The following is a 26,890-nucleotide window of genomic DNA, read 5'->3' as shown; positions in this document are numbered from 1 at the left end:
AACCACTTTGAATACACAGATACAAAATGGACATTCATAGGTATACCCCATTTTTTCTAAGTTCTGTTATTAAATATTATAGGTGTGTAAACTCAGCAAAATATTCTAAAAGAGTCCAGTAGCCCATAATAGCATTGGGTCTTCTGTTTAACTGGCAATGTCAGAAACTGTTGACCTGAGACTATCGCCAAGCACTTTTTTTTTAGAACCTATGCATATTGATCTATGTACTTTAAATCATCTCTAGATTACTTAGAATACCTAATTTAAGCCAGGCATGATGGTGTATGCCTATAATCCCAGCACTCAGGAGGCAGAGGCAGGAGTTGTGAGTTCAAGAACAGCATGAACTACAAAGTGAGCTCCAAGCCAGCCTGAACTACACAGTGAGACTCTGTCTCAAAAAGACATAAATAAATAAACAAAATTTTAAAAAATTTGTTTAACATCAATGCGACATAAATAGCTATTGTGTTGTACAGGGAATAACAGCAAGGAAAAATGTCTGTATGTGCTCTGTAGAGGTACAATGGTTTTAAAAGTTAGCTGAACTTGCTCGCAAGATTCAACTTTGGTTAAACTGAACATCCTATCTACTCTATATCTGTACCTTGTATAGCTGTTCGCAGGAATACATTTACACCTATACTGACTTCACTTTACATTTATTACCATAAACTTAGAGTGCAACCTTAAGGCTGCCCAGGAGTCTTACTGTGTTTTCTCAGCCATTTATTTTTCTACTTTCCTAGGTTACTAATCACACATGTTTCTTTGTCCTTAAACCTCCAACACCTCCAATTGCATGCTCAACTTCTATCTCATTCCACTAACAAAATTGGAGCAATCAAAAGCGTAATTTCTTATAAGTAATTTTTAGAAATTTCCTTCTGAGGGGCCAGTGAGATAGCTCAGTGTACTAAGCACCTGTTTAGGCAAGCACAGGGACCCCGGTTTGATCTCCAGCACTACCTGCCACGTCAGACCCAGCCATGGGCACACTGAGCCAGCACCAAGTCCCAGTGTAGTGGTGCGTGCCTATAATCCGAGCACTGGGGAGGCTGAAAACAGAAGGATCACTATGAGTCTGAGCTGCTTAGGGAGACCCTGTAACAAATACATAAAAAAAGAAATTTCCTCCTGAATAAGATATATGCATATTGATGAAGCCTAGAAAAAAAAGTTCAAAGAAAATAAAATATTCATACTTTAAAAACTAAAAGTAAAACAGCATATGTCCACATCTGCCCATCTATATGCATCTAATGTATATCTTACATTTCTTCTCTTCCTGTAGATGAACTGTTCCTTTGCAAGGGTCAGCCCTTTCCCTCATGTACACTATTCTTTTTGTCTTTTATATACTCAGGGATATCACTCCAGTAATTGTTATCTTTCTCTCCTCTACTTGTAACAATGTCTTCCTGTCCTCTGTATCTTTCCCATCAACACAAAACCATGCAATTATTGCTCCTATTTTCAAAAGAATTTCTCTTGGCTCCAGGCCAGAAACCTTGAAATTATTCATCATTTCCCTTTTTTTCTAACTTCCCACAAAATGTCCACTAGAAAATCCTGTTGCTTTTACTTTCATTATATATCAGAAATCCTATTGTTCCTTACTACTTCCATTGTGGCTGTCTTGGTCCATGCTACCATCATTACTTATTCCTGTTCTTTTCAAGTATTATTAACACAACAGAATAATGGTGCCAGAATGCTTGGTAGAAATTTAATGCTTTGAAATGATCTTATAGTGGTGACAGCAGAATATAGTTTATATGCTCTGAGAAATTCCTGTAAATAGGCAGTACATTTTAGACCACTTCATGCACTCTCACCAAAAGGCAAAAAGAAATTTATTTGGGAATGGGAGGAGTAGTGAGGATTTTCATTTAGCAAACAAGTTAACTGAATTTAGGAATAGATGAGAAATTGAAGTTTTATTATAAAAATGTCATAACGACTAGATATCAGCATATGGTAATAAGTTATGATTACCTTAATGTTTACAGTTAATTGACTTTTGTCCTCAGAGAAACAGCTTATCACACTGGTGGCAGGTTCAGGCTGTTACTAGCTGTGGTCACAAGGATATTCAAAATTCCTGTGACAGCCAACTCAATAGCTTCACATTATGTTAATATTTAATATTTGTATGTCATGCTGCTTATATCTCTGAAGTTAGAAAGAAATTACGTTCTAGTATGATTATTCAATGGCTATAGCTAAATAACAAGAATGATTTCTTTATGTTTCTGAGGACTCTGATGTATGTATTACTATATTGTAAGCACTATATAAGTACATTAACCCTATCAACAAATAATAGAGTTTCAAAATATTTTTTTGGTGTTGAACAAACTTCACTGGATATTTACCTTTGATCCCATCTTTCATTTAAGTAATTTTCATAGTTTATAATGTATTTTATAAAAATTAATCCTGTGTAAAATTAGCCAAGAATAGAATTAATACTTCCCATCTATTACAGAAGGTGTTTGAAAGAACATCTTATATTTCTTAATGAGCTGTTTATCCACAATATCACTGGTAACCACCTTTGCTTATAAATATTTAAGAGTGTCATTTATATATTTACATTTTATGACCTCTGATTCACTTTTAAAAGGTAGAATTTAATACATATGACATTTATAAATGTCACTAAATATTTAATGCATTATCTGAATTTTACTGATGGAAATTATGTTGAAGTTGACTTATGGAAAATTTTCCATCATTAGAATAATAAGAAAAATAAAATTTAGTAATTTGTTTTCTCTGAATATCATGATGCATACTATATAATGTCACACAAACTGATAACTGTGTAACCATAAGTTTTGATCATTGAATACTCAGATGAGCCCATAGATGTAATACTTTGACATGCCATAGAAGATGTGCAAAAGCTTACATCATCTGCATTGTTGTAGATGGATATATTTTAAATGAGATGAAAAATATTGGTGGGTTATGAATTAAAATAACAAATTAAGTATTACAAATTGGATTTGTGTCCTCACTGGATACAACCCTAACCTGAGACAGGGCAGAAAAACCAGATGGTATATTCAAACTAAACTACATGAGGAAGTGACAACAGTTACACTGAATTCTAGCTTGGCATACCCAACATTTTGGAGGTACAGTATATGTATCTATCCTAGCTTTATTCAAGAAGTTGCCACTAAGTGGCAGTTTATGTGTTTGGTTAAACACAGTCCAGTGAAACAAAAGAGGCCATAAGTGAAATAGGAGCTAGTCTAAAAAGGAATAAGCTGAATTTACTTTTAAGAAGAGTAACCTTAGGCACTGGTAGTATAGCTCAGTGGACCAAGCACTTGCTTAGATAAGCGCAGGGGCCAGGGTTTGATCCCTGGCTCCACATGCCATGCCAGCCCCACCCCCTGGATGTGCTGAGCAGGTGATGGAATCTGGGAGTGCACCTGTAATCTCAGCACTAAGGAGGCAGAAATAAGGTGGATCACAATCAGTCCAAGCTGCATAGTGAGACCTTGCACACGCACAAAAAAAAACCTTCAAAAAAAAAAAAAGAAGAGTAACTTTAAAGGGAAAAGGTGTTACTAAAAAATACATAGCTTGGAAGAAATTACTTCCCAAGATAAGGAACTAGAATACATTTTTATTGAAAAATATACTAACCCTTAATAAAATGCCCCAACAGACCTAATGTACAATGCTAGAAAATGATAGGACTCAACATTGGGAGAGAACATATACTCTAACACAACAGAGGCTGTTAATCATTTTACTTAACATGGAGGTCCAAATAGTCCTGGAGCAATAGCTTTCCTTTTTTAAACGTGAAAGCTCAAGGACAGAATCTTTGAAACATATGCCAATCCCATAATTCATAGAATTTTGTGGAGGGAATTTTAATATACATTATTGATCTCTGACTGGTCTTGACCAGAGAATGGGGCAAAATAAGACTAGCTAGTAAGATTAGAACTAAACCAAATGAATGATACCCATGTACTTCCCAAGGGAGAGAGATGACATTTACTGTCTTAACAGTTAACAGGACTCTGTATCTGTATAATAATGAGAAGTGATACAAATTAATATCCTTTGCAACAACTAAAGTAGAATTTAGAAATTATAGAATTATTGTTACTGATGGAAGCACATGTCCATAATAATATTTAGCATATTGCTAAAAGTAAGACTTCTAGAAAAGTTTAATAAGCACCTCCATGATACTTCATGATTTATTTTGTAACTAAACAAAATATAAACATACTGTTTATGGTTATTATACTAATATTGTTTGCGAGACTTAATTACCTTATAAAAATAAATCATGTGGTAATCAGATGTTTTGGGAAATTGAACTAAAACCTCTTCAAGGTATAATATACACATAGAGTGTGACTGGCCTAAGAAGGAATTAAAATGACTTAGTTCACTATATAACCTTATCATAAACTTCAAATGGTCATTAAGTCAAAACAGAAATAGATAACTATATTGTAAAATAATGTAAGTATATTTGTGACAGTCTTACAGACCAAATGAATTGTCCATTTGAACTTATTTCTAACCTTGTTGGCTTTTGCAAATGTTAAATATAATTAGATATAATTAATGTTATTCTTACAGCACATTGTAGATAGGTAAGTAGGCAGGTAGGTAAACAGATAAATACATATGTATACATAATATATATCCATATATATAGTACCATACAAATGTATATTATACTATAAATACTATACTGAAGTATAGCATGTAGATGTAATAATCAAATGGTATTTATATATAATCATATTTTTGTATAATGTATATATATATATATGAAGTGGACATTATAGCATATAAAATTCCCTGAAAGCTAAATTCACTATAGAAGCTAAATTCCATACTAAATTAAATATTTATATGTAAGTACTGTACTAACATTTGCTTCACTGACAATTTTGTTGTGAAAAGGTTAGACCAAAAGCAAAGCAAGGGGATATATATTGACAAAAGAGGAAACTGCACTGAACTAGTTGCTTACTCCTTGTATGTCCCCAAGGTAACCACAATTGGACCTTTACCACACCTAGGAATGTGGCCTTGAAAGTGTCCTTTATGTTAGTGAGTGATTAGATTGTTATATACACCTGGAACAATGGATCATGTTGTACCAGCTGGTCAGGGCTGTTTTACACAACAATCAAGATTGATGATATATACCTTGTTTCATTGTTAGATTCCTGAGTTTGGGACAACACAGTCATTTACCCCTCCAACTGAGTCCTGGACACTGATACTCAGATTGACTCCTTGCAAAGAAATAAGCCACACATGTCCCCTTAGTTCAGCCCCAGAGATAGCATTAGTGTATACTGTCAGATGCAGAAGGGCTAGGCTATATTAATATCTTAAAACTTGTCTTTGAACTTAAAACATTTTTACAAATTAACTGAATTATTTTCACTTACCTTGTTTTGTCCACTATGTATGATATTAACTGGAAGATTCACCAGCTGTCAGAATACTGTACAATTACTAACACATTTTAGTATTTGGTGTATTTTTATGTATGTATCTGTTTCTGCCTATACTTAAGAATTGTTCAGGGCCTTTAAAACTCCTGAGAATTTTGGCTTAGAGCACTTTAAATACTTATCTAAGTAGTGTCTAGCTTCTGAGTTTCTCACTAATTAAAAGGAAAACAGTAACGGGTCTTAAGTTTTTTACATATTCACCTAATTTTGCATTTATATCACAGTTTCTATTCCTTGAGACATTTTTCCTTGCTATGATACTGTGTGAGTTACTTTTTCAACACTGTGAAAAAATACCTGAAACAACCTAAAGGAGGAAAGGCTTGTTTTGTCTCGTACATGGCTTCAGAGGTTTTAACTCATGTCCACTCAGCTCTGTCACTTGAGACCTATATGAGGCAGTGTATCATGGCCAAAGCATGTGGTGCAGAGGCCTGCTCACCTGGTGGCAGCCAGAAAACAAAGAAAAAGGAAGTGATCAGAGTCAGAATAGTCCTTCCTCATGGCCTGCTTCCTAAATGTTCCACTACCTCTCTTAGTAGCACCAGCAGGGTAAGAACCAAGACCAAAGCCTTAGTGTATGAGCCTTTGGGAGACATTTAAGATCTGAACAACATAACAGTTTCCTGGGTAGGTTCTGAACTCATAGGTTGAAACAGTCCTTTATCTCAAGCACCAGAGGGCTGGAATGGGGACACACCACCATGCCTGGCTATAACACTAATTATTTTCTTCTAGTTTTACTCCGGTACAATTGATAAATAAAAATTGTATCTATTCAGGATATATAGTACAATGAGTTGATATACATTGTGGAATGATTATCACAAATTAAAAAATCCATTACCACACATAGTTACACATAATTACCATTCTCTCTGTGTGTCTTTATATGTGGTATGGAGAAATAAGTTTTTATTTTCTTTGAAATATTCGGGTAAACCACGCTGTACATCAGATCTTCAGAACTTACTTGTCTTTACAATAAAAGTTGAACTCATAGAGGCAGAGAGCAGGACAGTAGGTGCTAGAGCTTGACATTTCAGAAAAGTAGTTGCCAAGAGCTAGAGTTTGCTAAGGGGTTCAAGTTTGGGATTATATCACTAATTCTAAAGGTGTTCATTGTCTTTCTTTAAATGCATTTATTTACATACTGTGCATAGGTTTCTATTTAACAACATTTTTTTGTGATAAACCAAAATTGCCACATAGCTCAGACAATTTTTCTCTCAAGCATATATCTCAGAAATACAATCCTCTTACTGTAATTCTTGTTTCTAAGTATCTTGTTTAACAACAATGAGCAAACGTTATGAAAATGTTTATTTTTCAAAGGCAGTGACCTAAGTGCAAGAAAATCTAGTTGACCTATATGTACTCTCCTTTTATGCTTTTCCACACCTATTCTCCATTAAGTAATTAAGAACATATACCTACTGTTATTGTGTAGATTTCACTTAACCTGAATGCTAAATACCCTGTGACCAAAAACAAGGCTGACAAATTAACAGACTAAAACTTGTATTTTACCTAATTGAGTACAGATGCACAAATAAAATAACTATTGTATCTTTGCATTCAGTATAATTTTGAAACTTGACATGGTACTATAAAATAAGAATTTGTTTGACTTTTCACTTTCTGCCCCAATAAATTCACACTCAGAAAAAAAAAACTGTAGGTGATATCTTCAGTGACTAGACTCATGGAAGCTTGTAAGTAGTAAGAATAATAACATGCTTCTGTTAAGAAAAGTGATCACACTCGGGAGGCCGAAGCAAGAGGGTCTTTGTCATTTTGAGACCAGCCCAGGCTACAAAGTGAGCTCAAGGCCAGCCTGAATGCATTAGCAAGACCCTGTCTCAAAAAGACAAAAAAAGAAAAGAAAACTCACCAACAGCTGGCTTTTAAAAATCAGTTTTCAAGTCAACTGCCAAATATTCTTAGACCAAGTATCTGTCAGGATTGAGAAGGAAGAGAGAGGGGTTGTTGGTATAATCCAGTTGCTTTACATTTTCCTGAGACACATTAAGTAGCCAATTCTAAAACAATTGTAGGGTTGGATAATAGCTGACTTTGAGGTTATTCCTCTCCTTGTTTCTTTCATTTATTTTCTGTACAAGGAATACAAAGCCCTTTAATGGCTTCTTTGTTATGATACAAAGAACGCAGTGAAATATAGTGGAGAACTCTTGGGCTTTTAAAGCCAGATAGAACCCAGGCTTCAAGGAATCACAGATCCTCAACTCACCAGCTGCCTGAACTTTAGTTAAGCTGTAGAGCCTTACTTTTCATTATGTGTAAAATCTGGCTGGTAAAATACCTATTTCCCAAGGTTGCTAATGATTATTCATGTTGACATGTAAAAAGCTTAGTTGAGGGCCTCATATATAGCTCAGTGGCACCTCACCTACCTAGCAAGAGTAAGGTCCTGAGTTCAGTTCCAGGTATCAAAAAAAAAATCTTAAGAAACACATTTAACTCATAAAGACATTCATAGGCTGAAAGTCAAAGAATGGAACAAAATACTACATGCCCCAGCACCTCAGAAAAAAGCAGGGGTAGCAAATCTATTCTCAGACGGAGATGAGCTAGGAAACATGACAATGTTAAGCCATGCAGTTATATGTAAAAGATGAGCAAGGCAATGATCCGGAGAACATTCAGAAGATTCTTTAATCTAGGAGTTAATTGGAAAGATTCTCACCCTGACTAACTATATATACTGATACCTGTGAACTAAGCTACTGCACTGCAGATGGTAATTTGTAATAGTTGTTTCATGTTGGGAGTGCCTATCATTGTGGTATTCTGAATATGGGCGGCTAGTCATGACATGCCAGTTACTGCTAAGATGTCTCTTGGGTAGGTGGATGTTCAAGAAGAAGGGGGTGGTGAATGAAAGCAAGAGACAGGAAAAGGAATATTGTGGGACTGTCCTGCTTCAAGGTTGAATATGATGAGATTTTTGGACTTATGTGCAAACATGAGAAGCATAGAATTCTTTATCCTATTTTTTAAAATACAATCTAATTTTTAAATGTTTTTTATCATATTATGTAGGGACTTAAAGTTAAACATATCAATACTTGATGAAAAATACCTGTTCCTTATTATGCCTAAGATGTTTGAAATGCAGTGAGATAGTGAGGTTAAGATTGATAGCCTAAATCATTTGATAATAACAATAAGCTTTTCTTCTGGATGGGTAACAACCTAAGTTTGCAGACCAAAATTAGAGAAAAAGGAGGGCTACAAGGAAAGCCAACTTTTTGGCCCTAGCCTTCTAAGGTCAATTAAGACTCAGGACATATGAGAACTTGTACTGTAACGTCATGTACCTTGGTAGTGTCCCAAATTTTCTGATCAAGAAGATTATGGGGCCAAAGAGGAAAGTGATCGATGACACAGAGTGGGCCTAAGGAGAGTCACATGGGGAGAAGACACTCAGGCTTTCACAGAGAGCACCTTGGCCAAGCAATGGTCGTGACTCATCCACATGGCTGCACTGATAAAGGTTCTACAATCTGAGGTACAGGATCTCAGGACAAATCCTGAGGGCATTTCATTGACCTTCTCAGACCAAAAAGCTACAACTCTTGTTGCATAGGTCCTGCTTTACCTTGGTCTTAACCATCCAGTAGAAAAGTATGAAGACGAAATATAAGAAATAAAGCCATGCTGTCAAGCTGTGGGGGACTCAGGTCAATAATTTCTGACATTGCCAGTTAAATAGAAGACCCAATGCTATTATGGGCTACTGGACTCTTTTAGAATATTTTGCTGAGTTTACACACCTATAATATTCAGTAACGGAACTTAGGAAAAATGGGGTACACCGATGAATGTCCATTCTGTATCTGTGTATTCAAAGTGGTTGGGGTAGATATATAGTTGCATTGTCTTAATGACTGGAATGATTTGTTCTAATGGTGTTTGTAAATAGGATCCCAAGTCCGCATCTTGTACAGCAATTAACCACTAAGAAGAATATATGCAGTGTATTATTTGTTCAAACTGTACTTCCGATTTGATTTGAAACTGTCTCATTGCTATATGTTTATCAATAAAACTGTAGAGAAAAAAAATAAAAATAAAAATAAAAAAAAAAAAAATCTTAGTTGAAATTGCTACATGGTAGGTGCTCATTAAATGCTTTCTAAGCCATTCTTTCCCCAAACTGAATAGAGGCTTTTAATAAATAAATCTGAGAAGTGTCTTAGATAGTAAAACTATAAACATCTGTTTCTATTTTCTAAATTTGGAAGCTATTCTATGCGCAACTACTAGCCAAAATGGGATCTATCTTAAAAATACTAAGGCCCATTCACCTAACTGATACAGGGAAGAAAACTGATCCCAGGTGTGTGACCTCCAAACGATACAGGGAAGCTCCAGATGACAGGGGAAAATCATCTCCCGACCTGACCTGCACGAGTTCATGTTTTCTAAAACTGAAGAATGAATTTTAGGAACAAACGGAGGTTATGAGCAGAATATATTTGTTGAGGGAAAGAAAGCTCCTGTCCAAGAGAGGGACAGGAGGGGGGCTCCAAGTGGGTTGTTCCCCCAGGAAGCTGTCTCTTCCAGGGACTTTTATATAGAGTAAAACCATACAGTGAGGTGGGTCTAAGGTGGTAGAGAACATGGGAACTCGCTTAGGTGGACGTGAGGTAGGACAAAACTATGGTCAACCAATGAGACTACAAGCACCATTGCTCAGGTAAAATTGATTAAGTTCAGGACCAAATGAGGAAGGGAGTCATGTAGCAAGCAGGCATCAATGTAGAACAGGACTTTATCAGGTAGCCATCCAGTAGTAGTCAGATTAATGATTCTTTGGTCTCCCTCAGGGTGATGATCAATCTCGGATGCCAATCTTTAGGGAGGTCGCCATTTGTTAGATCTTTGGTCTTTAGGTCTGGCCAACAGCGGGAGCATCTGTCCCTCCCATAGCTGTAAGGTATCTTGTCTTCTGTGGTATCTCCTTCAAGGGCCTAGCCCTGTCTGACTGCCTATAATATTTCTATCTAATTTGGCTACCTATAACATAACTACTCATAAACTAGTAAGAGAGAAAGACAAATGAATAACAATTAAAAAATATGTGTTAAGAGGTAAAAACAATGTGGTACTAGAATATATAGAGTAGAAAGGAATTCTGATATTATGACAAGGCATTGAAAAAATATCTAATGTAATTTGTGGAGCAATGTATATATGCTCTTGAAGTTCTGGTTTTTAAGAAATGCAACATCAATTACCATATACATTGGTGCATGTTGTCTATGAATGTTGCAGTGTATTGGAGAACTGAAAACTTGATTTTAATTTTCTCCAAACATCCATATTTAATACAAATTATGTATTTAATATAAATTACTTGGTCCTGATGCTACTGTTAAATTTTAGTGTTTTAGTGGGAGGATAACATTTTGGAATTCTTACTCTCAGGGTGATAGTGAAATATTTTTGAGTACTAATAGCAATTTTGTGCATGACCCTCATTCAAGATCTAAAAATACAATTTGTGCTTTTATTTTTTACCAATATCACTTGTCTCAGGTCCCAATTTAAAGAAAATGGCTTTTCTTTGTACAAATTCAGTAGGAACTACTGAAAATATCTAAATTACTTTTAAAACATTTTATACCAATGATGTTTAAATAAGCACTTTTATTCTGTGCACAAATAGGAAGATATTTGTGCTCAAAAGAAAAGGCCATCATAGCAAATCTTTTAGAGATATTTTAGAATCAGTTCACTCATTTAGCATCTCCTGGCATCTTAGATTTTGCCGTATATGCTGTATCTTACCATTACCATTTATAGCATTTGTTTTAATGTAAATTGCATTCTCCTGGGAATGGACTCAGATATTATATAGTCCTGTACCTCAAATTAATTTGAATTAAAAACTTAGCTGCAATTAAGAAAGCTATATATTTTGTATTCATTTCTAATATATTGGTATGCATTAGCACTGGAGACTGAGACACATATATAGTGTTGAATTGAGTATTTTTGAGTAAGAAATAAGACAATATCAGCTTTATCAAGTAGCGATACCACTTCTTTATGAGAGCATTTCCCTAACTGGGTGATAGAGTTCATAGTTAAATCTAAATCAGAAGTGCCTTAAAAATTAAAAAAATATATCAAACATATATTTTCAAGTGTATTACCACTTCCCTGCTGTAAACCCCCTTGCTTTCTCTTGTTTTTCACTTGCATCTTTCTCCTCTCACTGTCTAAGTAATTCAGAATCCATGTGAAAAGAAAGTAGTGCAGATTGGAAACCTAGGCCAGGGCCAGCAGCCTGCGGGGCTAGTTGTTCTCTCAAAACATTAGCGCCAGAGAGATGGCTCAGTGGAATAAGCACTTCCCTGGCAGGTGCAAGGGCCTGAGTTCAATCCCCAGTTCCGCCAAAAAAAAAAAAAAAAAAAACATTACCGCAGTTTGACAGATCATTGTAAGAGGTCATAAAAGCCCCAGATGGCCACGACTACAGTTCAGGCTATGAAGGGAGAATTCAGGAGACAGTGAGTCAACAAGACAAGCACACCTGCATCTCTTGATGTCTTGGTAACCACTTGTGCTATATAAGGTCTCACACTGGTGAGCAGCCACTATTTGTGACTGGGAGCCACAAGAGCAGCTGGACAGACAGGGCAGCTAGGCCATTGGGAAAATAATACAGAAACAAAATAAAGATGTTGAACTTAGTCCACAACTCTGCATCTCTTCTTTGGGATGCCTGAATCAAAACTTACCCTGTCTACACTGGTGAAAAAACAACCATGGAATGGAAGAACTACAAAAATATCAAGAAAGAATCTCAATTATGAATGGCTATATTGTAATGGACTCTTGGAATATGATGATCAGAGTTCCAGTAACAGTTCTATCATTCAGAGGCCTTATGGTCATTTGCATAAGTTATTTTACTTTTCCGAGCCTCAAGTTCCTCATCTTTACATGAGAATACTACTTCTTTCAGAGGTCTCTTCTAAGAATTGAACAAGGAAAGACATTAAAATAATGGTTTTACAGTTGTGTAATGACTCTGTAAGTGTCAGAAAGTACTGGTAGTAGCTTCCTGCTGCAAGCTACAGATGATTTCCTTGATATAACTCTGACCTTTGGTTAGGCTAAAACTAACCAACTCTGATATTTGGATCCAGATGTTCTTCCTCTTTGGCATCAATTTTCTTCTTCCTCACATTAAACGTTGGGTTAAGTGTTCTATAGATCCCAAGTGTCCTAGGTTCACCATTACTTTAAGATTTATTTATTCATTTACAAATAGGAAAATATTTGTGCTCAAAAGAAAAGGCATCATAGCATCCCCTTTTTAACTCCAAATTAAGAACAGGAGTAAAAGGACTTTCATTAATACCTCTTTTCATTTTAGACTCTAGGCCCTCCTATTAATTGCTTCTTTTAAGCTATATTTACTAATAAGGTAACAGTTGAGATTTCTGCTGTCCTGAGGGAGCAAAGAAACACTTTGGGTAATAATTTTCTTGGTTTTAAACCAAATAGCTTTCACAAAATGCGATCTTATATAAGGGACAGGTTTAGGCATTGAGGAGATTCCTCTTCAATCTAAACTGTGGATCATTGCCTTGCAAAATGCATGTGCTACAAATAGGTACGGACAAGTTACAGATACATGGTAATGATTATTTATGAGTAGTAACTTATATTTTCATTTCAACAAATGTCTACTGTGTATCAGGCATTATACTAGATACTTTACTGATAATATTTCTAATTTTCATGTAAGTTAGATGCCAGCTGGAAACCTTACTAGGGAAGGAAATATAAAAGGGATGAGGAAGCTTTTTACATTCTTACAATAAGCCCTAGTTCTGGGCATGTACTTTTGGCTGAATTTCTACTGAGTTTATTCATTTTATGGTGCAAAATAGGAAGATTGTTTATCATCTGTGCATGCTATTATTATAGTCACCAGAGTATATATCCCAGCGTGAAATCCAACCTCTATTTAATTTGCACATACATTGTATTCACTTGTACTGTTTTTTATGTTTTATTAATTTTATGGAGAAACAAATAGCAATAAGAAAATTTCAAAACTGATTAGTAGGACAGTTTCAATAATTAATACATTGCATATTGTTGTCTTCGTAGTGGTTACTCATAGTACAAGATGCAGACATGATATTCTGTCCAAAACTATTACTACGAATCTTTCTCCTCATTGAATTAAGAGAAAGTAGCTGTATATCTATCCTATTTTAAATATACAGATACAAAATGGTCCTTCATTTGAATCCCCTTTTTTTGTTTAGTTTTGTCAGAGATGGGTATTCCATTGCCATTTAAATATTGTAGGTACATGAATTCAGCAAAATAATCCTATGTAGTCCAGTAGTCCATAATAGTAGTGGGTTATCCATAGGACTGGCAATATCAGAAGTTGTTCACTTGAGCCTTTTACAGCTCAGCATATTAATATGGCTTTACTTTTTATACCTCATTTTTATACTTTTCTGCTGGATGCTTAAGACCAAGATAATGCAAGACCTATATAACAAGAAATGTAACTTTTGTATCTGACAAGGTCAGTCTAGTCCCCTCAGGCTTTATCCTGAGATCCTGTACCTCAGATTGTAGAACCTTTGTCAGTGTCAGCCATGTGAATGAGTCACGGCCATTGCTTGGCCAGTGTGCTCTCTGTGAAAGCCTGAGAGAATGTTTTCTCTCCATACAACTCTCCTTAGGCACACTCTACATCATCAATCACTTTCCTCTGTGGCGCCATTATCTCCTTCATCAGAAAATTTGGGGCACAACTGAGTCACAGGATGTTACAGTACAGGTTCTCCTATGTCCTGAGTCCTCATTGACCTTGAAAGGGTAGGGCCAAAATGTTGGCTGTCCTTGTGGCCCTTCTTTTTCTCTAATTTTTGGTCTGCAAACTTAGATTGTTAACCCTCCAGAAGAGAAGCATAATGATACTATTACCCTACAACATAGGCCGTTGAGCTTACCCTCATTATCTGTCTGAATATCAAACATCTTAGACATAACATAGAACAGGTATTTTCCATCAAGTATTGATATGTTAAACTTTAAATCCCTACAGAATGTGGTGAAAAAAAGAAAATAAGAAAAAATATTTTAAAAAATAGGAATAAACAATTACATCTTTTTACACAGAAATTTATTTATTTATTTATTTATTTATTTATTTATTTATTTTGGTGGAACCGGGGATTGAACTCAGACCCTTGCGCTTGCCAGGGAAGCGCTTATTCCACTGAGCCATCTCCCCGGCCCCTACACAGAAATTTAGAAATCTAACCATATACAACATTGTAGCAGGACAGTCCTATGACTTTTTTTTCTTGTTTCTTGTTTTAATTTATTACCTTTTTTTAAACATTTACTTGAGAGACAGTATAGCAGTAATTGATATGACATTAGCAGTACATATTTAGAAGACCGGAAGTGATATATGTATACCTATGTTTATAGCAGCACAATTTGTGATAGCCAGATCTCACAAACAACCAAAATGCCCATCACCTCAGGAATCGATAAAAAAGGTGTAGTATTTTTATACAATGGAGTATTACTCAGCTATAAAGAATGATATACTCGAAGCTTTTGTATTTAAATGGATGCTACTTGAAGATATAAGTGAAATAAACCAGATCCACATGTGTAAATATCGTATAGTCTCCCTAGTGTAAGAACTCAAAAGAAGGAAAAATAGAAAGGTATAACATAATTAAAAGGAAAGTGAGAACTTAAGGATTAAATAACGAAGAGAGTGCAGGGAGAAAAGCTAGGAAACATGACAGGGACAAAACCATACACTTATATGCACAAGATGGGTAAGGCAATGATTCTGAGAATCTTCAGCAGGTTTTTGAAACTAGCAGTTAATTTTTAGGATTCTCACTCTGACTAACTATATATGCTGATATCTGTGAACTAAGCAACTGCACTGAAGATAGCAATGTGTAATGCTAAGGACTTGCAGTATTCTTGCATGTAACAGACTTTAGGGAAAGGAAGGATTTGTTTGCAGCATTATACCAAATCACACCACCTAGGATTGTTTTTCCTCTGGCCAGTTCATCTCACATAGAAGGGCACTCTCTCAGTGACTTCATTCTTTGTAGTCTTTCCCTGACCTTTTAGTGCCTGTAACACTCCATCTTCACTTCTGACTCAATTATACATAATGGTTTAATCTTTACTACCTAAATGAGCCTTGAGTATCTAGACTCACTTAGATATGTGCTCACTCAAACAGGAAAGATGACTATTCTTAGAATCCTCCTTCTTAGTAGGCAATAGTGGTTACAAACAGCAATTTTTTTCTGATATAAATACCATAAAGATTTGCATTACCCTCATTTTGTAGATGAGTAATCAAGCTCAAAAAATAGATTTGTCTGGGCTGGGGAGATGGCTCAGTGGAATAAGTGCTTCCCTGTCAAGTGCAAGGGCCTGAATTCAGTCCCCGGTTCCGAAAAAAAAAAAATCTGTCTCAAGTTATTCATTTAGGAAGAGACAAAATCAGATTTTGTATCAATGTCCATTTGAATCTCATTCCTATGTGCTTTCTACTAAACCTGTTCCAAAAAAGAAACCAGAGAAAATGTACTCTAAATTCTCTGAGTTTGAAAATAGGAAAATTGCTTTGAAAAAACATAGTATCTGAATCCATTTGGCAGAGAGACATGTAGCTTTAACACTGTAGTCCCAAAAATGCAGTTTAAGAAAGTAAGAAAATATAAGGAAAAAGCTTCGGTAATTTAAAAAAAAATCATGCCTGATGTAAAAAAAAATGGTTACAGTAAATTACATTTTCTTTTAAAATACATCTATACATTGACTTTTACCTGATAAATATTTATTAGTCTACCTTATGTTTTTTCAGCATAGTTCTTTTTAAAAAGTTTTTCTAATACTTGCTGTTCTTATTACAGAGACAATTAAAAGCAGATGCTAAAAAAGCTATTGGAAGGCTTCAGCTGCGGACACTGAAACAAGGAGACAAGGTGAATTTATTACTTTTAAATTCCATTTGTTTTAAAGCAGTGCTTCCAAGCCATTGTTTAGACCAAATACTCTTCCAATACATTTTTTCATTGGCATTTGTAAACTTTATTAGCTTTAAAAACTTCATTTGATGCTGGGAATAGGCTAAATAATGACCTCCAAGTATATCTAAGTCTAAATCCCTGGAACCCATCAACATTACCTTATATGGCAGAAGGGACTTAGCAGATACAATTAAGATAAGGAAATTGAGATAGGAAGATTATTCTGGATCATCCAGATGGGCCCTAAATATAATCACAGTGTTCTTATAAGGTGAAGGAAGAGGGTATGTGGTGAGGGAAGCAAGAAGTTGGGCTGATTCAAGGAAGAGGCAGGCATTGAGCCAGATTCTAGACACCATCTTCAAGCTGTGAAAGGATTTTGCCCTGAAGCCTCAAACAAGGAGACTAGTATTGGCAACAGTAAAAGAATAAAGTCATGTGGTTTTAGGCCACTAAATTATAGTAACTTGCTATAGCAACAACAGCAAACTAATGTAATGTTCCGATGTAACTTTGTTTGAATATTTATTTTCAGACTTAGGACAGTTGAAAACCACTGATAGATAAAATATGTATTATAAAAATAGCTGTAGAACTCATCAAAATAAAGATGTACCATTTACAACAGCATCAAAGTAATAATTACTTAGATATAAGTTTTCAGATCACCTACAAGATTTATATGCTGAAAATGCAAAAACACTAATGAAAGAAAAAATTCTGAAAATAGAAATATACCATGCTTCTAAGTCAGAAAATGTGTTAAGGTGTCATTTCCTTCAAAACTAGAGATTCAATGGCATTTCAATAAAAATCCTGGTAGGATCTTCTATAAAAATTTACAAGCTGATTCTAAATTTATATGGAAAAGCTAAAAAACTACAATAAAACAATTTTGATATGTAAGTGCAACTTTTGGTGATTCATATTACTTAACTTGTAGAATTATTTTTGTTTTATTTTGAGACAGGGTTTCTCTATACAGTTCAGGCAGCCCTTGAGCTTGTTGTGTAGCCCAGGGTGGCCTCAAACTCATGATTATTCTCCTCCCTCAGCCTCCAGAGTGTGGAGGTTACAGGCATGCACCACCACACTCAGCTGAAACTGTTTTAAAACTACAGTAGTCAAGGCAGATTGGTATTGGAGAAGGCATAGACTTAAGATCAAGCAGTGACATAGAACAGAGTCCATATGGTTAATTTATTTTCCAGAAAGATAGCAAAGGCATCCAGTGAAGAAAGGATAGACTTACACAATAAATAAATAACCATAAGAAAAAAAGAATCATGATTACAATGGTACATTGATTCCTGAATTCAATTCTCTTCTCTCTGGTTACAAACTGAACTGGATGAAAACCAAATCAAATTGCTCCATATGCCCAACATTGAACCTAACCATTGAATTTGATTCAGTTCTTCTCCAACTCAGTTTGTGACAAGAATCATGGAAAGAATGAGGTTTGTGAACTGAAGTACCGCTGTAATTCTTCATATACTATTAAAAAATTATCTCAAAGTGGATCACAGATCTAAAGATAAAACCTAAAACTCAAAATTTTTGGAAGAAAAGTTTGGGGAAAAAACTCTTCATGAGGTGAAAAACAAATATTTGTTAGCTGTGTCACTAAAAACAAGTACATAAAAGAAGAAATTTGTCAAAATTAAAAATTTATACTCTTAGTCCAGGCATGGTGGTGCACGCCTGTTATCCCAGCACTGGGGACGCTAAAAACAGGAGGATCACAATGAGTCTGAGCTGTGAAGTGAGACCCTGTACCAAATGCATAACAAATGGAAAAAGAAATTATAAAAAAACATTTAGGACTGGCCAAATAGCTCACCAGCTTAAAGCATTTGCAAGCAGATGCAGGGGGTGGGATTTAGATCCCCAGACCTGCCATGCCGGCCCATGCCCAGGGCATGATGAGACAGCAATTGAGACTGGGTGTGGTGACTTGCTCCTGTAATCCCAGCTCTTGGGAGGCTGAAAACAGGCGGATCTCTACGAGTCCAATCTGGTAGTGAGACTCTGAACACCCTGTAGACCCTTCTCTAAAAATACAAATAATAATAATAATAATTAATAATAATAATAACCATGTATACTCTTTCAAAGAAATAGTAAAGGGAAGGAAAAGGCAAGGAATAGGTTGGAAGGAAATATCTATGAATCACCTCTTTCTTAAAGAACTCTATCCAGAAAATATAAAATATTCTCAGCAATAAGGCAAATCCAATAAAAAAGATAGGCAAGCAAAACAGACCCTACACAAAAATCATGTATTGATGATATGGATGACAAACACATAAAAAGATTCTTAAAATCATTGATTATTAGGGAACTATAGAATTAAGACTACAGTAACTGCATATTCATTAGAAAAGCCTCAATTAATGCATCTGAACATGCCAAGAACTGATCAAGATGTAGAGTAATTGGAACTCTCTTCATTTGCTGGTGAGAATGCAATTGGTATGGCCACTTTGAAAAAGCATCTGGTGTCCATGGCCATACCACTGTGACTGAGCCTGATCTTGCCTGAAAAAAAGACTTTGGCAGTTTCTTATGAAATTAAAATGCACTTGTCAAAGCAGGGCGTAGTGGTGCAGACCTGTAATCCTAGCACTTCAGTGGCTAAGGCAGGAGGATAGCTGCAAGTTTGAGATCAGCACAGGTTACATAGTGAGTTTGAGGTCAGTCTGACCTACATGATGAAACCCTGTCACAAAAAAAACAACAAAAAGTTACACTTATCACACTAGATATTTACAGTGAAGAGGGAATGCCCAATATTCAAATAAAATCTGTTCACAATTGTTCCCAGAAGCTTTATTAATAATTGTCCAAACTGGAAAGAACCTGAATGTCCTTCTATTGGTGAATGGATGAATCATGAAATACCACTTAGCAATAAAAAAAGAGTATAGGGACTCTACTGATAGAATAGTAGAAGAATCAAATATATATATATATATATATATATATATATATATATGAAGGAAATGAGACTCAAAGAATTGTGCGTGATTCCATTTATGTCACATTATGGAAAAGCTAAATGTTAGGAACTACAAACAATGGCTGCTAAGGACTAGAAATGAGAGAAATTCTATTTGCCAAGGAGCATTAACAAATTTGTTAGAGTAATGTTACTATTTGATCTCTTGATTATAGTGGGAGTTAAACACCTATGTATGTCAAAATTTGCAGAACTGTAAACTAAAAGTAAATTTTACTTTATGTAAATTATACCTTATTTTTAAATGGTAAACATAGTAATTGTACAAATGACATTTTATGGATTCTAAAATCAGGAAAAAGTTTGAGTGCTACATGATTTTTTGTTCGCCTTTTGTTGACTTTATTCTTTTATTCATTTTAAGTCTAAATAAATCTAAATTACCTATTGATACTTAGTGATAGAATTCTATAGGAATTTATGGTATTTGAATCTGATTTTGCTCCAAAGTTTAATTCATTTTTCTTACTATCAGAATAACAATAAATATTTGCTCATAGGAAATTGGCCCTGATGGAGATAGTTGTGCTGTGTGTATTGAACTATATAAACCAAATGATTTGGTACGCATCTTAACCTGCAAGTGAGTTTGTTTTTCTTTTTATGATCCACTAAAATTGGTGACACACAAAAGTGATTGTGATACAAAAATCTGTTTTCAGTGTTTCAAAATTTGTTTAGAAAGTGTTTAACTTATTTTTATTTAAGTGCAGAAAAATGCTTTGTCTCGTAATAACACAGTTAATTGATATTGTCTAATTGTATAGTGTACATAACTGGGTACAACTTGTTATAAATTAATTCCATGGAAAATATAGAATCCAGCCAATACTGGTTTATTTAACATTATATTTATTCCAGAACCAGGCATAGTGGCACATACCTGTAATCCTAGCACTCGGGAGGCTGAGACAGGATTGCAGCAACTTTGAGGCCAGCCTGGTCTATATAGTAAATTCAAGAAGCCTGAACTACATAGAAAGACCCTGTCTCCAAAAAATCCATTCTAACAATTCTGTTGAGAAAAAATAAACTTATGATCACTTATTTAAAAGTCCTCACTCTTACACCACCCCCAACTCCACTATCATTATCCCTCTTCTAAAGGTTGTTTTTAACACTCTTGACACTCTTAGCTATTAAATATTGGTGCTCTTGAAACAGAGCCTAAACATTGCCTAAAGAACCAGTATTATGTTGTGCTCGGTACTATATTACACTGCTATTGAGAATGACTCTAAAATTTTACAGTTAAGTAATTGACTATTTCAAATTGTAACACTTGAATCACTTAAATCAGGTAATCATTTTCAAATAATGAGAACTAAAGATAGTTATTTTTGAAGCTAGATTAATGAGGCTTTTATATTTAAAAATATTGTACTATGAACTTTGCAAATTTTGTTCATTTGGCCTCTGCTTTGTATTAATATTGTGTTTCAATGGAAAAAAAAGGCATCAAATCAAATCAGACTAAAGTTGTGATATAACCTGCCAGTATACATTAGGGAATAAGCTGTTGTGTTTTCCATCTGATAACTATTTTTTTTCTCCTTCATTAGCCATATTTTCCATAAGACATGTGTGGATCCATGGCTGTTAGAGCACAGGACTTGCCCCATGTGCAAATGTGACATTCTCAAAGCTTTGGGAATTGAGGTAAACATTAGCAGAGTATTGATACGAAAGAAGTTAATAAGTATGCTATTTAGTTGTCTGGGCATCCAGAAAAATAAGTTCCTTTTTTAAGCTATGTAGTGTACCCCTATATAATTTATATCTAAAACTGGACATATTTACATCATAATGATGTGAGGTGCCGTTTTGGAGCATCTCCATTTTCCTTCTTCCTCCTTCTCTAAAGTACTCATTATTTGGTCAGCATTTGATGATCCCAATATAACTTACCAACTTAGCACCGCTTTTCTGTTTTTCACTCTATTATTGCATAGTGACCAAACATCTAATACAATGAGCACAAGAAAACATAATAGGGGCTGGAGAGATGGCTCAGTGGTCTAAAGCACCTACTTGGAACTAGCTTGGCAAAGCATCAGGGACCGAGGTTCAATCCCCCAGCACCACATGCCAGCCAGCCCCGCCCCCTGGTGGGCTGAGCTGGCCACACACACACACCACTCTCTCTCTCTCTCTCTCTCTCTCTCTCTCTCTCTCAAATAAATAAAAAAAAATAAAAATAAAAAAAGAAAGCATAATAAATTAAGTTATAATTTTACATTTGATAGATAAAAACCTTATTTTCAAGATAATAACAAGTCAAGCTTGACAAAATCTCCATGACTTGTAGAGCTGCATAGACAGTAATGATTCTCAGTCCCCCAGTGGATAGCATGTATGCCTATCTCATATCAGCCATTCTTTTATGAAGTGATGGTATCCTCAAAATGAATGTATCAGATGTGCAGCCCATTATTTGTAGACCCATTTACTATTCTGACTGGTAGTAGTATAAATTTTTGTGATCAAAAGGGATTATAGGCTTCAGAAGTTAAGAAAGATTACTGAAGCAGTCACCTGGGAAGAAACTTTGTAATGATATATAAAGGAAAATCATGTACTCTGAGAGTATTTTAATTTGTTCAAATACATTTCAAAGGTGGATGTAGAAGATGGATCAGTGTCTTTACCAGTCTCTGTATCCAGTGATCCACCCAACAGCGCCTCTGCCCATGAAGAAGATAATCGCAGTGAGACTGCCTCATCTGGATATGCTTCAGTACAGGGAGCTGATGAACCCCCTCTGGAGGAACACGTGCAATCAGCAAGTAAGTGGCACCATACTGGCTGGCAAAAATGCTTCACAAATCATCTATCAAGGATCAGTCTGTCTAAGTACTCCTATTTTTTAATCTATTAACACATTTCATTTTTTTCTACATAAAATCATACAATAAAGGATGCATCCCTACCAAAACTTAATACACATGTTATTCAAATGTACGTGAATAGATGAGAAGCAGGAGGAGTAGGGATTATTCACAATGGAAATATTTATTAGAAATCTCTCTGACCCAATTAAATGATGGCTTATTTTCTACTGACTAAGGCTAAGGAAAAACTTTAAACTTTAGAAGCCATTGTCTATTACAAATAAATTAGAAAATAAAATAAAGGCATCCTGGAGTGATAAAATGGAATTTGATTTGAAAAGCTTGATTTATACTCAGATTCTCAAGAGCCATGCTCTTCAGATGGGAAAATTTGATGTTTGGGATTCATTTGAATGAGCATTACAATTCAATGTTTTTATACCAGTGCAACAATTTGAGAGAATTATGTTACTCTTTGGCCTATAAAAAGAAAACTATAAAATCATTTTCCTTTTCTTTTTTATGTATTTTAGTACAAGGTCTACAGTGTCTACAGGGTCTCACTATGTAGATTGGATTCATAGTGATTCTCCTGTTTTCAGCCTCTGAAGTGCTGGGATTACAGGCAAGTGCTACCACGCCCAGTCTCAGTCGCCAGCTGCTGTGCTGTGCCTAAGCAGGTGCTTTAGTCTACTGAGCTATCTGGCGGACACTATTTGCCTTTTCCTTAACCTCAAACTTTTTCATGCTGTTTGTTGGTTTGAAGTTTTTTTCTCAATCCTTGTTGTGAGCTAATCATATGTTAGCATAAAACTATAAGACACTAATAGTCAAGAAAGCTTATAAAAGTTTCAATAGCCTCTGACATAAGACTTTGTCCATTGTAGGTATATCAGCACTGTAGATACCATTGCTAAAGATGCAGCAAGGAATACTATCATGCAAAAGCATCTTCTATTTATTATAACCTAATGACCAAATATGTATTTTAATATAAAGTAATCAAAAAGTCTTTATAATTGCAACTGGGGAGATGGCTCAGTAGACTAAGCACTTCCCTAGCAAGTGTAAAGGCCTGAGTTCAATCCCCGGTTCTGCCAAAAAAAAAATCTTAATAATCTGTTGAATATTCTATCTGTAATAATCATTCGCTATTTGGCCCAGATGATCTTGTGCTTCCATAGTTGTGTGCTCATAGAACTCAGTGAACATAAGGAGAGTGTACAGGATAATTCAATTTATAAAATTTTTTTTAAATTCCAATCTTCTCTTTTTGTGTTCTGTTCTTGTGAGTACAATTTGGGAGAAGACAATAAGCAGGACAGAATTTGGAAAAAAATGAAATGATGAATTATATTCCTTCTTACACTCTTTACCTAAATAAATGCTAGCAATATTCTGCACTGGAAACTACAGATACATTAAAGTTTTCCTCCCCCTCTCCCTATTGATCTTATATTCTTTTAATCAATTTTACCCCCTAATTTTCAACTGTAATTCCACAGTCATAGCTTGACTATGATTCTGCCCATTTCTTCCACTCATTTTCTCCAAAGAAATTACCTGTTCCATTTTTACTTTCACAAGAAGTTGTAGAACCTTACTGTTACTTCTGTTATGCCATTCAGTCTTTCCCTTCACTTGGGGCTCTATAAGTTAAATACATACAAACAGTTCAGGTTGATGTATCATTTCATTGAGGTAAGTTCTGTGGAATTCAGGTCTTCAAATTTAAGCATTCCATGAGCCACATGGATAGCTTGTTAAAAGAGGCCACCACCAGGGTTTCTGATGAAGTGGGTCTGGGGTAAGGCCTGAGAATTTTCATTTCTGTCAGTTTCCAGATGATACAGATGGTACTTCCAAGGACAACACTTTGAGAACTACTGAATAAGCTCCTAGTTTGTCAACCCTGATTATACATCACAGTCAGAAAGATTTTAAAAATCACTGATGCCCGAGATCTACTTTAGAACAGTTAAATCAGAATCCAGAAGGGATTGAGTGCAAGCACAGTCCTTTTTTCATTTTGAAATAATTTCAGATTAACAAAAGAAGTTTCAAACATAGCACAAATAACTTATATATTCATGTCACCCCACTTATACAAATATTAATACCTTATATAACCATATACAGTGATCAAACTGAGGAAATTAATTGATAAAACGTTGTTAAATGACAGGCCTTTCTTAAATTCCACCAATTAACCTGTAAATGTCCTTTATCTGTCCAAAGATTCCACATTGTGTTTAGTTGTCATATCTCCTTAATCTCTAGTCTGAGAATTCTTCAGTCTTTGTCTTCCATCACATTGGCACTTTTAAAGACTATGTATCAGTTATTTTATAGAATGTCCCTTAGTTTAGGCTTGCCTGCTGTTTCCTAATTGTTTAATTCATTATCTATTTCTGGTCAGAACACCAGAGATGTGATGCCATATCCTCCCCAATACTCAGTATTATGAAGCATACATGTTCTTGTCATATTACTAAGTACTTTAACTTTGTCCACTTAGTCAGACATAGTGTCTATCGCATTTTTCCCTGTAAAGTTACTACTTTTCCTCTTGTAATTATTAAATGTGTTATGGAGAGACACCTAGAAACTACACAAATAGCCTTTTTCTCATTGCTCCTTTAGTCACTAATTTTAGCAAATACTGAAGCTTCTTAAATGCATTAAGTAGTAACTACCTATCAAAGTGTTACCAAATGATGATTTTTTGTTTGTCATTCTGTCTATATTTATTAGTTATCCTTTTAAGATAAGGAAGAGCTGTTCTTTTTCTAATCGTTGATTATAAAGAATCATAGACAAGGGTTTCTTGCATTTGCTATCGTCCTCATGATTTAACCATTGTTCATATTGTCCTACATTTGGTCATTGGGAACTTTTTTTTTGGTGTTTTAATTTTCATTTATTTATTTTTTTTATTTTTTCCATAATTTTATTGAGAAACAAATAGCAATGAGACAGTTTCAAATCAAATCGGAAGTACAGTTTCAACAAATAACACACTGCATACATTCTTCTTAGTGGTTAATTGCTGTACAAGATGCAAACTTGAGATCCTATTTACAAACACCATTAGAACAAATCCCTCTATTCATTAAGAGAATGTAACTATATATCTATCCTAACCACTTTGAATACACAGATACAAAATGGACATTCATATGTATCCCCTTTATTTGTTAAGTTCCATCATTTAAATATTATAGGTGTGTAAACTCAGCAAAATATTCTAAAAGAGTTCAGTAGCCCATAATAGTATTGGGTCTTCTGCTTCACTGGCAATGTCAGCAATTGTTGACCTGAGTCCCTTACAGCTCAACATAACACCATGGCTTTACTTCTTATATTTCTTTTTTATACTTTTCTGCTGGATGGTTAAGACCAAGGTAAAGCAGCACCAATTGGGAACTTATATAAGTTGGGATTTTTGTCCTTTCAATTTCTGTATTTCTGATAAACAGGACATTCTAAGTCTGGAATTAGGCTTTTCTCTCTCTCTCTCTCTCTCTCTCTCTCTCTCTCTCTCTCTCTCTCTCTCTCTCTCTCTCTAAAGGGCCGGATAATAAACATTTTACACTCTGAAGGTTGTAAGTGTGTCGTGTGTGTGTGTATGTGTGTGTTTGGGAAAAGGATTGGTTTGACTTTCACCCCTTTAAAAACCTGAAAACCACTTTTAGCTATTGATTTGGCTCTGTGTGCTATAGTTTACTGACCCTTATACTTGAATCTAGGTCAATCTTGTATACTCCTTGTCTTAGCCCCAGAATATGCCATTTCCTCTAGGGGCCTTTGATTGGAGAATAGTATTTCTAAACCACAATCTGAGCACTAGGCATACCTATTGCTACTAAAGGATCATTGCTTATGGCCCCTAAAATGAACAGGCCAGGAAATACATATAAGTAGTCACACAAATACATATATATAGAGAGCTCTATCTTCTATGTATGTATCTATCAATCAGTCATTTCTCTGAAAAGCATTAGTTTACACTGATACATCAGATTCTAGTCCAAAGTCACTAGGTTCATACTAGTCTCCCCATTTCCTTATTTGTAACTCTGTCTGACAGTGAAAGCAGAAAGGTTTTCCTTATCCAAAATATATTTACTTAATGTCCAATTCTAGAATATACATATAATAGTTTCAGCATTGCTAACTCGTACCCTTGTGTAAAACAATTTTACTAACTAGTATACACTTATTTTTGTTTTCAGTCATGAAGAATAAAGTCAAAATACTTTTTTTCGACCAAAAAGCTACAACTCTTCTTGCATAGGTCCTGCTTTACCTTGGTCTTAACCATCCAGTAGAAAAGTATGAAGTCGAAATATAAAAAATAAAGCCATGCTGTTAAGTTGAGCTGTGGGGGACTCAGGTCAATAATTTCTGACATTGCCAGTTAAA

The 26,890-nt window shown here is 35.1% G+C and overlaps 1 protein-coding gene across 2 annotated transcripts in view; it reads left to right on the top strand.

Annotated features, from left to right (window-relative positions):
* Rnf128 (ring finger protein 128, E3 ubiquitin protein ligase) overlaps window positions 1-26,890 on the top strand; it is a 117,083-nt gene that overhangs the window by 87,485 nt on the left and 2,708 nt on the right. For both annotated transcript variants that reach the window (XM_004647726.2, XM_004647725.2), the window contains exons 3-6: window positions 16,496-16,567; window positions 20,135-20,217; window positions 21,197-21,293; window positions 22,252-22,420. In XM_004647726.2, coding sequence (XP_004647783.1) covers window positions 16,496-16,567; window positions 20,135-20,217; window positions 21,197-21,293; window positions 22,252-22,420 — 421 coding nt within the window. The remainder of the gene's footprint in view (window positions 1-16,495; window positions 16,568-20,134; window positions 20,218-21,196; window positions 21,294-22,251; window positions 22,421-26,890) is intronic.

The sequence above is a fragment of the Octodon degus genome, unplaced genomic scaffold (assembly GCF_000260255.1).
Source record: "Octodon degus isolate 3935 unplaced genomic scaffold, OctDeg1.0 scaffold00321, whole genome shotgun sequence".
Lineage (NCBI taxonomy): Eukaryota > Metazoa > Chordata > Mammalia > Rodentia > Octodontidae > Octodon > Octodon degus.
The sequence above is the reverse complement of the archived record's forward strand: the minus strand, read 5'-3'. Positions and strand labels throughout refer to the sequence as shown.